The sequence below is a fragment of the Sycon ciliatum genome, chromosome 10, assembly GCF_964019385.1.
Source record: "Sycon ciliatum chromosome 10, ocSycCili1.1, whole genome shotgun sequence".
Taxonomy (NCBI): Eukaryota; Metazoa; Porifera; class Calcarea; order Leucosolenida; family Sycettidae; genus Sycon; species Sycon ciliatum.
In genome coordinates this window covers 26,185,930-26,202,232 of record NC_088652.1, presented here as the reverse complement: position 1 = coordinate 26,202,232, position 16,303 = coordinate 26,185,930, and the positions used below count along the sequence as shown (strand labels likewise).

Here is a 16,303-nt window from a genome sequence, read left to right as displayed (position 1 = left end):
TGTGCCTAGTTATTGCACTTTCTGACTGTATAAAGTATCATGTTACAGTGATGGAGAGTTACTCTTAACTCGTATCCATATGTCCTTTTCTCTTCTACATATATTTATGGCTCAACATCCGAGTTTCAAATTCCAGAGCTGTGCGCAGCCTTAAAAAAAGTCACGAAGTTTTTGTATACGGAGGAAGTAGTACAATGTAGTACTACCGGTACTGTAATTTGAACTAGTACTACCGTGGTAGTATAGTTGTGTGTAGATCTTTGCCTTTGAATGTGAGTTTGGTCGTTTTCGGATGCACTGCGCATTGTACAACTACCGGTATATAGACTCGCACTTTGTGTAGCTAGACTTGGTAGAAGTGAAAGAGAAGTGTCAACGTCGTTTTGTGATCCGCAAGTCGAATGGATTCTTATGAAAATGTCGATCTTGAAGTATTTCAGTTGAGGGAAGTCGAAGAGACCAGATACCAGTAGCAGCAGTGCCAGTGCCATTTCCGAATCTGACGAATCTAATTGCGAAATTGTCGAAGTCGAAGACTCGGAAGAGCCGCAGTTGTCGCCCTTGGCTGTACCAGTAGCAGTCGTCCGAAATGACATCGGTACCTTCATGGAGGACATTGCGAAGGGTGCACCGCTCGACGACGACGTGATGTTTGCCCTGCTAAAGGACCATGTCCAACGGGATAGTTCGTTTGTTTTCCCGAAGAATGGTGGCCGGTCTTTTCAGCCCCGCTGGCTCGATGTATACAAGCCATGGCTGGTGTTTAGCCCTTCGCTTTCCGGCGGAGTCTGCGTTCCATTCTGTCTATTTGCAAATGCATTCCGAGGATCGTCGCTCGGTGTTTTGGCAAGACGTCCCTTGACGAACTTTCGGAAAGCACTGGCGCTCCTGGATGAGCATATGGGGAAAGTCTACCACCAGAACGCTGTGGTAAGAGCTGACGGCTTCCTCAGTGTCATGGAGGGGAAAACGAAGGACATAGCACAGCTGACCAATGATGGACTCGCGGCTAGGGTAGCTGCGAATCGCGCCAAGTTGGAGGCGATAATCAAAATCCTGATCTTGTGCGGTAGACAAAATATTCCTCTGCGAGGTCACAGAGACGCCAGCACAAACAAGGAGGCCGCGGATTCCGCAAACTGTGGAAATTTCTGGGCTTTGATGGACTTCAGAGTGGAGGCTGGTGACAAGATCCTAGCTGGTCATATTGCTTCTGCCCCAGCCAATGCAACGTACACGTCAGGAGATATCCAGAACCAACTGATCGACATCATTGGTGACCAGATTGCCCAGAGGATTGTTGATCAGGTCAAGGATGCTGGATGGTTCACAATCATCGCTGATGAGGTGACAGATGTGGCAAACAAGGAGCAACTCAGCTTGGTGTTACGGTACGTGGACCTATCGACAAAGGTGGTTCGAGAGGATTTTGTCGTGTTCGTTGAGTGTGCAGCAGGAGTTACCGGAGAGGCCCTCGCTAAGCTGATCACGGATACCATCACCAGTCTTGGCCTTGACCTTGGCAAGCTCCGTGGACAGAGCTATGACGGAGCAGGCAACATGGCAGGAGCCAGGAAAGGTGCCGCTGCCCGCATCACAGAGAAGTACCCCCGAGCTCTGTACCTGCACTGTGCCTCGCACTGCCTGAACTTGGTGGTCGTCTCGTCTCTGCAAGATCGTTTGGTGCAGAATATGATGGGCGTCGTCACCCGAGTAGCAGTTTTCTTCGACTCCCATCCGAAACGCCAGAAAGCGCTCGAGGCCGCTTTGAATGATGCAGACGAGGAACCTGATACATCCAAGGTAAAGGATCTCTGCAGGACACGGTGGGTGCAGCGACTTGATGCACTGGAATCCTTCCTGGCCCTTCACCCCATGCTTGTGGTCTGCTTCAATGCAATCCTGGATGAAGGTCCCCAGGCGTGGTCAAGAGATTCCATTACGGATGCGAATGGTTTGCTGACGGCTATCACCAACACCGACTTTATCGCAGCCTTAGTTATTGTCACAAGTGCCTTCATTACGTGCGTGGCATCACCTCCAGTCTCTAAGCAGAAGCCAAGGACTTGATTGCAGCAATGCACGATGTGAGTTCCGTCACAACCACACTGGCAGAAGTCCGAAGAAATGTGGACAAGTACCATGGTGAGTGGTTTGAAGTGGTGAAGTACGTATGTGAGGCAGTGCACGTTACGCCATCACTTCCTAGGCTGTGTGGTCGCCAGACCCAACGGAACAACGTTCAGGCCGATACGCCCGTCCAGTACTACCGACGTGCCCTGACAGTGCCCATTCTGGACCACATGGTGTCGGAGATAGAGGCCAGGTTCACGCCGCACCACTCGACCGCACTCCAGGGCTTCTGTGCCATCCCAGTACTGCTGCTAAAGATGTCCATGGACGCTGCGAAGTCCCAAGTACAGGAGCTGGTGAAGCTGTATGACGACGACTTTGTGTCTGGCCGTAGTATGGAGGCTGAGCTCCACTGCTGGCGCGTGAAGTGGGTGAAGGCAAAGGCAGAGCACGGTGAAGCTAGCTTGCCGACCTCGGTATCAGCAGCGCTACCCCACGCTTCCCAGATGTTCCCGAACATCCGCTGCCTTCTGCAACTTCTTGCAACCTTGCCAGTGACGTCTTGCTCGTCCGAACGGTCCTTCAGCGCCCTGAAACTGGTCAAGGACCGGCAGAGATCAGTGGTGAAGAACTCCCGGCTGACTGGCCTCACCTTGCTGCAGGTTCATCATGACATTCCAGTTGACGTTGGTGCGGTCATCGATGAGTTTGCTCGCCGCCATCCACGACGAATGCAGCTGGTGAATGTATTGCACAGTGAATGATGCAGCGTACTGTGGTACATCTCACTCTGGCACATCTGGACTGTAAATACAAATCTCATGAGGCGGATTGAACATGAGCACTCGTCGGCAGACATACGTAACCTCTAATACCTGTATAATAAGATTTCCCCTGTATTATAAAATTTTCCTATCCTGGCTGGTATAATGTGCAGCAGTGTCCTGGTGATTACATGTATTCAATCGTGGATTGAACGAACTTCAACAATTGTCTGTATTATATTCTGGGTCTAACCACACCCTGTCAATCTCTTACCATCCAACTTCTGTAGCAAAGTACTGTGCGTTTCATACGATTATCTGACTTTTTATTGAATCATTGGTGGAATGGAAAATAATGAAATAGATGCAAAAATGAAGGATTTGGCACTCAATATCGAAAAATGTTCCGGGGGACGGCCCCCGGACCCCCCCTCCCCCCATTTTTCGCGCCCTTCGGCCGCAGGCCCACACTTCCAGTGAGCACCCCCCTCAGCCACAATCCTGGCTACGCCCCTGGTGGAACCTAGGGTGTATTGCGGTGGATGCATTCACATTTCCATGGGTGGGAAAACACGTTTGGCTCACTCACCCCTGTACCTCATGGGCAGGGTTATTCAAATGGTTAAATATTACGAATGTCATGCAACTCTGATTGTGCCTAAGTGGGTGTCAGCCCCATGGTGGCCATTGCTGTCCCGAGGGTCATCCTGGGGTCCGTAGGTGAAGGAAGATTGCGATCCCTCTGAGGGAAGACACATTTATGCAGGGCACTTGCCCCTGGAATTTGTTTGGGGAAGGGATTCCTAAGTGCAAGGTGTTAGCACTGAGGTTGTGTACGTACAGACAGTGCACATGCTGAGGCAGTTGTGTACCTATGTGTCTTTTGATGTTGTTGCAGTTGTGCGTAGGCTCCGGAGCCAGAAACGCATCCAAACTGGAGCCCCCCCCCGCTGTAGGCGGTCAGCTCATTACGCCGTGGCTTGCCTGCAAGTCGAGCAATGGTGATGATGATGTTGGTGGTGGTGGTGGTGATGGAGATGACGATGATGTTGGTGATGCCGCAAGAAAGCGAATCACATAAACAACGGCCAGTAGTCAGAGACAGCATGTCGTACTCCAGGGCGAGGGAATTAGTACGAGCAGCACTGGCTGCCATCGGAGAGGATCCGGACAGGTACGGCATGCACAGCCTACGTTCCGGGGAGTGTCAGTAGCAGCTGCAGCAGGTGTGCCTGATCGTCTTGTCCAACGCCACGGCAGATGGAGAAGTGAAACCGGCATGAGATCATACTTTCCTGAGTCTTTGCCGAACCTGCTGAGAGTCTCACAAGCTGTTGGACAGTCAATTCAGTAAGCTTTTGTAACTGTGCTTCTTTTTCTTCGGCTATGCTTTGTCAGCTTGCAATATGGCTGCCCGCAGCCAACCCTGCACTTGTTATGGCTGATGTGAGGTATAAGAAAGAAGTGTACGCTTCTCATTGGCTGAATTTGAAATAAACGAGAAGCATTGTTCTTTCGAATGACAAACATCTGCGATGCGTGTTTTCTGTTTTGTTTTGTGTTTTTTCTATTTTATTTTATTTTTGATGCTGGTGTCATGGTAATGACACAGAAGGTCGCGCAAGCGCGGAAAAGCGCTTGCACAGTTTGAATCAGTCTCTTTTTTGTCTTGCATTGCAAGGGCCCACCCACCCACCCTTGTGTTTGCCTTACATATATAATTACGGTGTGCAGTGCAGCTGTGGGCAGGCTTGTTTTGTTTTTTGTTTTGTTGCGTTTTTTGCTGTTGTTGTTACTGGTTAGGGATCAGTACCTTCCTATTCCATAGAATTTTATCGATGTTACCCTTGAAGAATAATGCAATATGGCTGCCCGCAGCCAACCCTTCACTTGTTATGGCTGATGTGAGGTATGAGAAAGAACTGTCATGACCCGGATCAGACTCGTCGTGAAAGCGACCACGCATTGAGTCCAGCAGCCAAAGCTAGACTCCGAAATATTCTAGAGTTCTGTAAGAACCATAATTAGTCCTGCAAAGGATTTGGCACTGTCGTTAGTTGAGCAACCATGGCTTACAACTCATGGCCTAGAGCCGCAAAGTGTTGTCGTAAGTCGGCAACACCTTCAGTACAAACCGTTAGCATTGTACTCACTACACTCTGAGCTTGAGGAAACCACACTTAGTCCTGCAAGGGAGCTGATACCTTTGTTAGTTGAGCAAGAGTGGCCCCCCTTCTCGTGTCGTAAGACGCAAAGGGTCGACAGTACATCGCGTACTCTATACCCCAGGCCCGTTGGAGGGAACACGGCATTGCCGTCTGCTGCTATGTTTGGGGGAAGAGCCCATATTGAGTGAAGCCACAAGAACGACACAGCTACGCTTTCCGCCTGCTGCAATGCATCCCAGCCACCGGATCGCGGATCAAGATCATGCCAGCATTTGGAGATCACTGATATTCACATTTGGGTGAGCGAGCTCCCCGTATTGATTGATCTTTATACTATATTCTAGTTTGGCTGATTGCACGTATTGCACCACTGTTTGTAATATAGAAATAATACGCATTCTTGCCGCTGTATACTTTTGATCACATAAGGCCATGTTAAATAAATTCAGGGCTCACGGTTATGTACAAATACATGGGCGCCATTTTGTTTCTGGCCAGCTCACGCGACGACAGGTCGACTGTCACGCGACCACAGCTCGACCACCCCTTGTACACAAACTCTAGCCATCTCGCAGCACATTTTCAGTGCTACACATGCCTCTTCAAAATAGAGTAAGGTAGCACAGGTAGACAGTACGACACTGAAAATTTGGGTGGAACCAGGCAAGATGTGAACTAGGGGTTCAACCGAAGGAATTTTTGATTTTGGCCCTGGGAAACTAAAGATATGGTCACAAAGTCCGTGAATGCTCTACAGCGATCCCTTCATCTAGAAAAAAATCGCTTTGGTTAAACTGTAGCTTAGTATCTACTGAAGATTTTGAGCCATCGATTGTCAAAATCGGCCAATATTGTGCTACCTTATACTGTTTTGAAGTGAGCTAAGTGGGCAGGGGCGCACGCGAACTCCCGTGCGCGACGACAAGGAAGGAAGCCTGTGCATATGCGTTGTACGATGCGGAAACTACACCAGCGAGGCAGCAGCAAGGCGTTTTTTGCAATGTTTCCTCCGTGACTGACAAACTCTTGAAATATTATTCACCGTTTGCTGTCTCGCTCATCGGCGCTCTACTGCTGTGTGCTTCAGCAGCTATGGCGAACCGAAATACATGACCAGTACAACGGTGAAGCCATTTGATTCGTCCTCTTGTAACGAAACAGAGTGGCAAATCAAATAATTCACAACTCTCCATCGTCACTTCTCACAGCAGCGTGGCACGGCTCTTTCACTCGTGTAAGTGCATTTACAAAACGCTCTGAGAACAGAGATAACGAACTAGAACACGGTGTGAGTCTTTGCTTCATTCCATCAAGGAGCTCTTGTCCTCTACCTCTCCTCACCTGCGCCAGTGCATCAGCGGACGACATAGATGTCGATCCCTTTCTCAGCAAAGACTCGGCGGCAGAACTCGCGACTTCTCATCGCAGGACTCAGCGTGCGAACGAACTGTCTGATGCCTTCGGCTTACGAGGCCAGCACTGCTCGCAACACACTCGCTCGGAAAGAAGCAATAACAACGACAGTGAACGGCAACCAAAGTGAAACGCAAGTCCCCAGCCGGTCTCCGTCTTCCTCAGTTCTACTACTTCTTGTCAGTCACCAGGTCACTGCAACTCTCTCTCGATGCTGTGCTCCGCGCCGCGTAGGCGTGCACTGCCGGCATGCCGCGTGCATAGCTCGAGTCACGCGAGCTCATTTCTATGGTGATCAGATTTCAAGATGTCCTCCCACGTAATCGAGTTTTGGCATCCCAACCGTGAGCCCTGAAATTGATTGTTTATCGTCAGATTTTCCTGAGAAATCGGGGCGGACGGGAGGTATTTTATTTTATTTTTTATTTTGCATGCATGGCTGTATGGTAGGTATTCGCAACCCCTAGACATGCCTCTTCCTCCATTTTCTTTTTTTGAAGCCATTTTGTACAGAGTGAGATAATCCATATAATGCAGATGAATCGTCAGCCATGAATAACATCTTGCAAGATAATTTTGAGGATGCATATATGGAAAGGTGAAACAACCAACGTAGGACAACAAAGAGAATCAGGCAGCTGATAATCTCTTTCACTTTTCAAGCCTATATCACCTACATGTATGATTCAATCTGCGGACTTCACCTTCCAAGATCTACTGCCACGCTCATTAGAGGCCGTATGGGCATAGATCGCACTACATGTACATACAGTACATTTACCGGAATTAAAGAATAAAATAATTCGGCCGGGAGGGCGAAAAATAGGGGCGGGCGTGGACGATAAACAATCAATTTTTATATTTGGCCTAATGTAGCATATTATAAGGAGCTGTTTTGCTGACATTCATCCTCGATCCGGGGAGCTCACTACTCTCCTCGATTCTCAACTCTCGGGGAGCTCACTACTCCTCCGACTCTCTCCTGCTTTGGGTCTTTTGACTCTTCTCGCTTGATCTTCGATCTAGCATTGCAATGGTTGAATAAACACTGTTCAAGTGGAATTAGAAACCTGTCGTTCTGTGTGAGCTAGCAACTTGGATGGCGACTATATTGGTCGTCTACCTGGGTAGCCACTAGACTGATCTAAGCCAAGTCACAAACCCGCCAACGCGCGGCCATGACAGAACCAAGGAACTACAAGTTACGCTTTAATGTCCACTAACACCACCAGCAATCAGCTCGCGCGTTACATTGCACGACACTGACCGGCGGCACTGACTTTCTTAAACTAACTGTCGAACAGCTCCAGCAATTCTTGGATGCGCAATCCTAAGTTATACGACAACATAGGAGGGGAGGGTGAGCGCAACCAAGACAAGCACAAGCTGAAAGTCTCAGCTGTGAAGGACATTTGCGAATGTTCCTGCATGTCAATGACGATACTGACAAGACCACTGGACAATACGGTCAAAGCACGATTGACAAACACATTGACTCTGTCATGATGAGGCAGAGATCCCACACAAAACTTACGTTTACATGCTGGCTCATTAAGTAGAAACCCGGTAGCCAGACAAGTTGTGTTTAGTACAGGTGAAAAACCTACATGGCATGTGTATTTCACCTGTTTGCCATATTGGATACTTGAAGCGCTGAGTGTGCCATTAGCAATGTCAGGCACATTGCAGTAGACAGCTACACAGGTCAACAACAACAACAACAAAAGTACATACCCTATATTCTCCATTACTAGCACAGTCTCTAATACTAGCACACTGTGAGCACCTTTCGAAACATTATAAGCACAGTCCCTATTACTAGCATGGTCTTTGTGGAAATCGATGCTGCATGCATAATATCTAGCATGTATTTCTTCTTGCTCTGTATGGATGTATTGGTTGAAAAAATATAAGCACGGTCTCCAATACAAGGACGGGTGGAGGGGTGTTGGAAAATATAAGTACGGCGCTTATAATAGAGAATATACGGTATTCACACCTGTTCTTACTTCAATAATCAGTAAGAGGTTCGGTTCATATCGTTAGAATATTACTTTGAACTACGTTCTTTGCTCACCATGATCACAGCTGTTACTTCTTCTACAAAGCAATCCAACACAAACTAACTAACTAGCTCGACTGATAACAAGAGCTAGAGAGAGAGAGAGGAAGCGACAAGACTAGAATGCAAATGTTACAGATCACTGCGCACCCGCAGCGCTGCGCTGGAGTCTACTGCTAGAACACAACAATGCATGGCATACATAAAACAAAGGCAATAAACATGAGCTATGCTATGTGATATCCGTACTAGTGAGCTACCTCACGTGATAGATCATTATCTTTCTACTCCTCTACTCTAAGTTTGTATCCGCCGCGCATGCTTTTCCGTTGTGCTGCTGAGCTTCTCTGTCGTTCTAGTTCGGCATTCTAACTTTGGTCTTGAAGTCAACAGTTCCCCTTTTTGTCTTGTCCTGAACTGCTCTGGTGTGATCATAATATTTGGCGACGAAGTCCTTGATTCAGCTGCCACGATGAGCACAGTAAAATCATTGAACCCGTTTGATCTGGAACCGCCTGAGTCGGTTGGCCCTCGTTAGGAGAAATGGCTGGCTCGTTTCGATAATTATTTGATTGCAGCGAACATCATGGAAGACGAGCGGCAGAGAGCCCAGCTCTTGCACGGTGGCGGTGAGGACGTGTTTGACGTCTACCTCGCCTTTGACAGCAGTAGCATTACAAGTTACGACGACTTGAAGGATGCTCTGACGGCTCACTTCAGTCCGAAGCGCAACAAGAAATACGAGGTCTACTTGTTCCGTTGTGAGAAACAATCTCAGCCGGAGACCCTTGATAGCTATGTAACTCGTCTTAGGCATTTGGGAAAGCACTGTCAATTTGCAGATATGGACACAGAGCTAAAGTCTCAGGTCGTACAGCACTGTGTGTCGTCGAAGGTACGTGAAAAGGCTTTCATGGAGAGCAGCATTTCGTGCACTCGCACAAGTTGTCCAGGCGTCAGGGGCCCAGCCTCCCTACCCATCCGACCCGCCACACACAACAACGAAACTGAACTAAGAGTTCTACATAATTTCTTGACAAGACGGAGATGGACAGACAAGAAGACCGGACACGACAAGGTAAAACTGATAACTGAAGAAAAAGACTAACATTTATGGCAGCATACGAGCATGCGCGCAACAAAACACAACGTATGACAATGACGTAACCGTTACTTGGATCATGTACAAACTATACATGCAACCAAAACCAGTCAAAGCAGAACGCAAAACAAACCAAAATAAACAAAAGGACCACAACAAAAATGAGCCATGAAAAGTCTTTCTACCGATACACAACACAGCATGTCGTTGGCAGACCTCCTTACTTATGCACGGTCAGTGGAAGTCACGATGTCGTCTGTGGCAGCCATGGCCGGGGCCAGCAGCTTCAGCAAGCCTGAACATCCCCAGGTCCATAAAGTGGAGAGGCGACACCCATCAAGTCGTGACCAGCCCGGTCCTTCCAGTAAGGCCGTTCGCAAATGTAGCGGATGCGGGGGGAAATGGCACGACAACCGCTCGGATTGCCCAGCATGGGGAAAGACGTGCAAGTACTGCAGCAGGTCGAATCATTTCGCAAAGGTATGCCGGACGAAGGCTGTGCATCAGTTTTCCGAGCAGAGAGCCCCTGAGTTCGCATCACCTGACCAGACGGCGGAATACAGCGCGGAGCTGCACCACACCAGTTGCTCTGGTCATGTGCGTTCCAACGTGGATCCTTATATGTGTAGTGTGAGTCTGGCTGGCACCCCTGTTGTGTTTGAGATAGACACCGGAGCGGCAGTAACAATAATCAACAAAGCGGAGTACCAGACACTGGGGTCGAAAGATACCAAGCAGCAACTCCCCAGTCTGGAGACGAATGACCTGCCGAGCCTTAGGTCGTATGCTGGCAAGATCATACCAGTTATTGGTCGTCTCATCTGCAACGCCCGTCATGCGAAGAACTCGGCTCAGCTGACCATGTTTGTCGTCGAGGGTTCTGGTCCGAATCTGTTGGGTAGAGACGCGCTGCAGACGCTAAAGCTCAACTGGAACTGAGTCTTCAATGTCACCGGAGATCTGAGCAGTGACCTCCTGAGCAAGCATCCTGATGTTTTCAAGCCCGGACTCGGCACCTGGAAGCACGGCAGTATCAAGCTTGCAGTCGACCGCAATGCTAGACCTCGCTTCCTAAAAGCTCGCTCTGTGCCTTATGCTCTACAGTCTGCCGTGGAGAAGGAGCTGGACAAACTAGTCGACAACAACGTCGTTCAGCCAGTCGAATTCGCTGAGTGGGCAGCACCGATTGTGCCAGTTCTCAAGAGCAATGGCCAAGTCCGCATCTGTGGTGATTACAAGTGCACTGTTAACCAGGCAGCCAAGACAGACAAAGTACCCATTGCCAAACATAGAGGATTTGTACGTGAAACTTGCTAATGGCTGTTGCTTCACCAAGCTGGACCTCAGTCAAGCTTATCTCCAATTACCACTGGATGAACAGTCTAAACTTCTTACCACCATCAACACCACGAAGGGTCTGTTTGTGTACAACCGACTGCCTTTTGGTGTGTCTTCGGCGCCGAGCATATTTCAACGTACGCTCGACCAATTGCTAGCTGGAATACCAATGGTTGTGATCTACTTGGATGACATCCTTGTCTCTGGCACAACTCGTGAAGAACACGACAAACATCTGAACATGGTTCTGGAACGTCTCAACGCAGCTGGATTGCGTTTCAACCGCACCAAATGTTCATTTGCAAGGTCTTCTGTGACATTCTTAGATCACATCATCGATGCATCTGGAATTAAGCCAACCAAGGAGAAAGTGCAAGATGTCATTGATGCAAGGGCTCCTACCGACGTCCAAGAGCTGAGAAGCTGCCTCGGACTAATCAACTACTACCACAAGTTCATTCCTAACCTGAGCTCAGTACTTGCTCCGTTGTATGAACTATTGTCTTCCAAGAGTTGGGACTGGTCTCGTCGTCAACAGTCCGCATTCGAGAGTAGCAAGAAGCTGCTCATTGACTCACCCGTCCGTGTGCATTACAACCCTAAACTACCAATTATTGTGAGCTGTGATGCCTCACCGTACGGCATTGTCGCAGTTTTGTCGCATGTTGTCAATGGCGAGGAGCATCCGGTTATCTTCGCATCGCGTACCCTGTCGTCAGCAGAGCGAAACTACGCACAGATTGAGAAGGAAGGCCTCGCCATGGTTTTCGCTGTCAAGCGATTCCACAAGTACCTGTATGGCCAATCATTCACTCTTCAAACAGACCACAAACCTCTGCTGGGTTTGTTCAGCGAGTGTCGGCCCGTTCCTGCTATGGCCAGCGGTCGTATTCAGCGTTGGGCGCTGATGTTAGCCAACTATGACTATGAGCAACAGTACAAGCCCGGCAAATCAAATGGAAACGCTGATGGTCTCAGTCGTCTGCCGGCACCAACGCCAGAATTCCAGGTTCCCGTGCCGGCTGAAACAGTTTTGTCAATGACTGTTTTGGACGGAACTCCCGTGACATCATCGAGCGCTGCGCAATGGTCTCGCCGTGATCCAGTGCTTGCATTAGTTCCTAAGTACGTCCAGGAAGGCTGGCCTAACGACGTGCAAAGTGATTACCAAGCGTACTACCGTCGTCGAAGTGAACTCTCCATCATCGATGGGTGCTTACTGTTGGGGCCTCGCGTTGTCATTCCGCCCCAAGGCCGAGAAAAGTTACTGGGAAGAGTTACATTTCAGCCATTCCGGCATAACCAGAAGGAAGTCGCTCGCCCGCAGCTACGTCTGGTGGCCATCGGTCGATGCCGAAATTGAACTCAAGGTCCGCAGCTGTGAGCCATGTCAAGCAACCCAGAAGTCTCCAGCACTACAGCCATTGCATCCCTGGGAGTGGCCAGGCAAACCCTGGACCCGACTGCACATTGATTATGCAGGCCCTGTGGAAGGCAAGATGCTACTTGTGATCGTCGACAGCCACAGCAAGTACATCGACGTGCACGCCGTTCCATTTGCTATGTCGACAGCTACCATTGGCAAGCTTCGCGAGTGTTTCGCTACACATGGTTTTCCGCAACAGCTTGTCTCGGATAATGGCTCAGTGTTCACCAGCTCGGAGTTTCAACAATTCTGCTCAAGTAATGGTATCAAGCATACCTTGGTTTCACCCTATCACCCAGCAAGCAACGGTCTTGCTGAACGAGCAGTTCAAACAGTCAAATCCGGCTTGAAGAAGTTGTCAGGGGCTGGTGAAGACCTAGCGTCACGGTTACACCGCTTTCTGTTTAATTATCGCTTAACGCCTCAGTCAACAACAGGCCAGTCACCATTTCAGCTGCTTATGAACCGCACGCCACGTTCTTGTCTTGACCTGACGTTTCCAGATACATCAGCACGTGTCTTGAACAGGCAAGGTGCTGCTGTTGACCGTCGCACAGCTCGGGCGTCGGATCTCTGTTGTGGTGATGCTGTTTGGGTGATTAACTTCACATCGACGCCTAAATGGATGCCTGGTGGGCTGGAAGACTGTCTTGGTCCAGCCACGTTTACTGTACGTCTGGATGATGGTCGCATATGGAAGCGCCATGCTGATCACATTAGACGCCGTCTTCCGTCCGAGGGAGGAGAAATGCTACCCGAGAGTGCAGGCATATCTGTTGCGGATTTCTGTTCGACTATGATTTACGCATGTTGTTGTATTTGGTTCTTGTCTTGTGGAGTCCAGTGTCTGATGTCATATATGGTCTAAGTGTACGCGCGAGTATGGTGTGATGTGTGACGTTGATGGTATGTGATGCATGCAAGAGTACGCGTTGTCAGAGAGTGAGGATGTGCTTCCGTCTGTGTGAGAGTGACTGTCAAGTGAATGCTGTACATGCGCAGTGCTAGTTTGGTCTGGGAATGAGAGTCGTGTGTGATTCGTCCGTGGTCTGGTTGTCTTGGTCTTGGTCATGTGTTCTGTACGTATTAGTCCCGGATTGGTCGTCACGATTTGGCCTCGCAGACCTCGGTTTATTACTGCTTGTTCTTTGTTGTTTTCTTGGAGTCTTTTCCCGGGAGTCTTTCCCGTTGTCTTTTTGTCGTCTCCAAGTTTGGCTCTCTCCTCCTGCGCCCTCGTCATTTCTTGGTATAATATAAGTATTGCAGATATAATCAAGAGTTTGCGTTGTTGTGTGGCGGGGGCCAGGGGGAGAAGCCTACTTCATATCCGACCGGTCATCACCGTCATCAACTTCAACTTTGGCAGCTGCACAGCCGCAGTCACATGCAGATGCCGAATCACCACAGCCGTCACAGCCAGAGGTTGCCGCCAGCCGCCAGGATGTGGAATCAACATCGCTATCCTCTTCTGCATCTGCTGCACCTTCTGCTGAATCTTCTACTCAGTCTTCTGCTATCTCTGTTAATTCTCCTAGCTCTAATCTGCGCAGGTCTACACGCTCAAGGAAGTCCCCTGATCGTATGAACTTGTAACTGCAGACCTCCTGGGTTTTGCGTTCAGCTCTCTGTTGATATTTGCAGTTCCTTAGTGTGTTACTGTAAAAGCCATGATTCTAACGAGGCGCATATATAACGATTTCCCAAAATCGACTGGTTTACGTGTACCAAAGGTAACGATTCTCACTTATTCTCAACGCTCAATAGGACAGTGTATGTATCGATTTCTGTATAACGATGTTTACTATAACGACAGATTTCTCCTCGTTAACTCGTTAGAGTTAGCACTTCGTTATATACACAGTCGTCCCTCTCTAATCCGGCACTTGTTTACACGGAACCCTTGCCAACCGGCGCACTTTCTGACGAAACTGATTTTTTCGTTCAATTCCTACATCTTAATCCGTTACTTGAATTCCGCCTCCGGCAGTGACTTTTTGAAACAAATCGCTCAAACTGCACGTAGTTTGATTTCATAATCCGGCAGTCGTAAATCGCGTACCGTACAGGTGCACTCCTTGCCAGGCCAGGCTAGGCCAGTCTGGTCAATGTTGTCCAGGAGACAACGGCAGTCAACCATACTTTCTTATTTTAGCAAGGAGTAGTGTCCTGCCAATTTTCAGGTGTGTGTGTGTGCGTGCAAGAGTACGTGTGAACATGTTCTCTGTTTTACTTTATCACTTTATCACTGTGTATATTCCCGAGAACAATTGAGAATATAAAGCCGTGCACCAAATACTTTGGTCGACACGGAAAACCCTGCGTTTTGACGTACATAATGATACATGCATGCAATTGGGTAGGGCCGGGTCAGAGGGCAGGATTTCTTAATCCAGCACCCTCGTTAATCCAGCAGAAAACGCCGTAGCAAAAGGTGCCGGATTAGAGAGGGACGACTGTATATGGCTTTTACAGTACATTGAACTTGCTTCTCGTATCAGCAACAAATTATAGTGAACTCATTGCTCATACTATTGCTTATGTGTTCCTCATCTAATGGTGGAGGGATGTGATATCCGTACTAGTGAGCTACCTCACGTGATAGATCATTATCTTTCTACTCCTCTACTCTAAGTTTGTATCAGCCGCGCATGCTTTTCCGTTGTGCTGCTGATCTTCTCTGTCGTTCTAGTTCGGCGTTCTAGCTTTGATCTTGAAGTCAACAGTTCCCCTTTTGTCTTGTCCTGAACTGCTCTGGTGTGATCATAATAGCTAGACAGGGAGGTGTACTACATTCACTGGACTATGGTTTGGCCTATGCACAACACATGTGTTCAATGGTGATATCAATACAGAGACCGCAATCTCCCACAACACCATTGATTATACAATTAAATACCAGAAGGAGCGCGCTGCAAGCTGGCCTTTAGTGCACCTACTGCTAAACGTACCTGCAACACTTAAAATGAACTCGGATGGAGAGCCAAGGATAAATTTAATAATATTATTTTATAGAAAAGAAAAGAACCAAGGAACTACAAGTTACGCTTTAATGTCCACTAACACCACCAGCAATCAGCTCGTGCGTTACATTGCACGACACTGACCGACGGCACTGACTTTCTTAAACTAACTGTCGAACAGCTCCAGCAATTCCTGGATGCGCACTCCAACAGCCTTCCAACTTGGAAGGTTCTAAGTTATACGACAACATAGGAGGGGAGGGTGAGCGCAACCAAGACAAGCACAAGCTGAAAGTCTCAGCTGTGAAGGACATTTGCGAATGTTCCTGCATGTCAATGACGATACTGACAAGACCACTGGACAATACGGTCAAAGCACGATTGACAAACACATTGACTCTGTCATGATGAGGCAGAGATCCCACACAAAACTTACGTTTACATGCTGGCTTATTAAGTAGAAACCCGGTAGCCAGACAAGTTGTGTTTAGTACAGGTGAAAAACCTACATTACATGTGTATTTCACCTGTTTGCCATATTGGATACTTGAAGCGTTGAGTGTGCCATTAGCAATGTCAGGCACATTGCAGTAGACAACTACACAGGTCAACACAACAACATAAATACAAATTCACATCAGTGATTATACGCATGTACAGTTGAGCTCTGTGAAGTCTGACCCAAAGTGTAAAACTGGTCACCGGGATCCTGTGATCTTTCAAGCTACCATTTCCATGTCAACTTGTCCAGTTTTTGATTAGGATGATTACTTTTCTGCTTTTTGACATTTTCTCTTCTCCTGTTTCTTCTTCAAAATCCATGTGTCTCTTGACACTGGGGTGAATAATGGAGTGTGATGGTGGGGCCCAATAAGCTCAGCCGACCAGAAGTCTGGGCTTCATAGCTCGATTGATGCACCAAAGCATTCATGAAGTACTAAGTTGTTGACTGTTTTTTCTACATCAGTTATCAATTGGCAATTGTTACCGATTCTGG

At 48.3% G+C, this 16,303-nt stretch overlaps 2 protein-coding genes across 2 annotated transcripts in view; one reads left to right on the top strand and one right to left on the bottom strand.

Moving 5' to 3' along the window:
* The first annotated feature begins 606 nt into the window (after positions 1 to 606).
* Positions 607 to 2,070, top strand: LOC135826771 (52 kDa repressor of the inhibitor of the protein kinase-like). The gene has a single exon (XM_065339377.1). The coding sequence runs from the start codon at positions 607 to 609 to the stop codon at positions 2,068 to 2,070; it is 1,464 nt and encodes a 487-aa protein (XP_065195449.1).
* Positions 2,071 to 7,707: 5,637 nt separating this feature from the next.
* Positions 7,708 to 16,303, bottom strand: part of LOC135826770 (sushi, von Willebrand factor type A, EGF and pentraxin domain-containing protein 1-like) — a 32,350-nt gene continuing 23,754 nt past the window's right edge. The window contains exons 4-6 of the mRNA XM_065339376.1: positions 15,743 to 15,904; positions 7,953 to 8,114; positions 7,708 to 7,748 (exon numbers count right to left, since the gene is read on the bottom strand). Coding sequence (XP_065195448.1) covers positions 7,708 to 7,748; positions 7,953 to 8,114; positions 15,743 to 15,904 — 365 coding nt within the window. The remainder of the gene's footprint in view (positions 7,749 to 7,952; positions 8,115 to 15,742; positions 15,905 to 16,303) is intronic.

What these genes read in the sequence shown, in the direction of transcription:
- LOC135826771 (XM_065339377.1), top strand. Translation starts at nt 607, where the DNA reads ATGGAGGACATTGCGAAGGGTGCACCGCTCGACGACGACGTGATGTTT.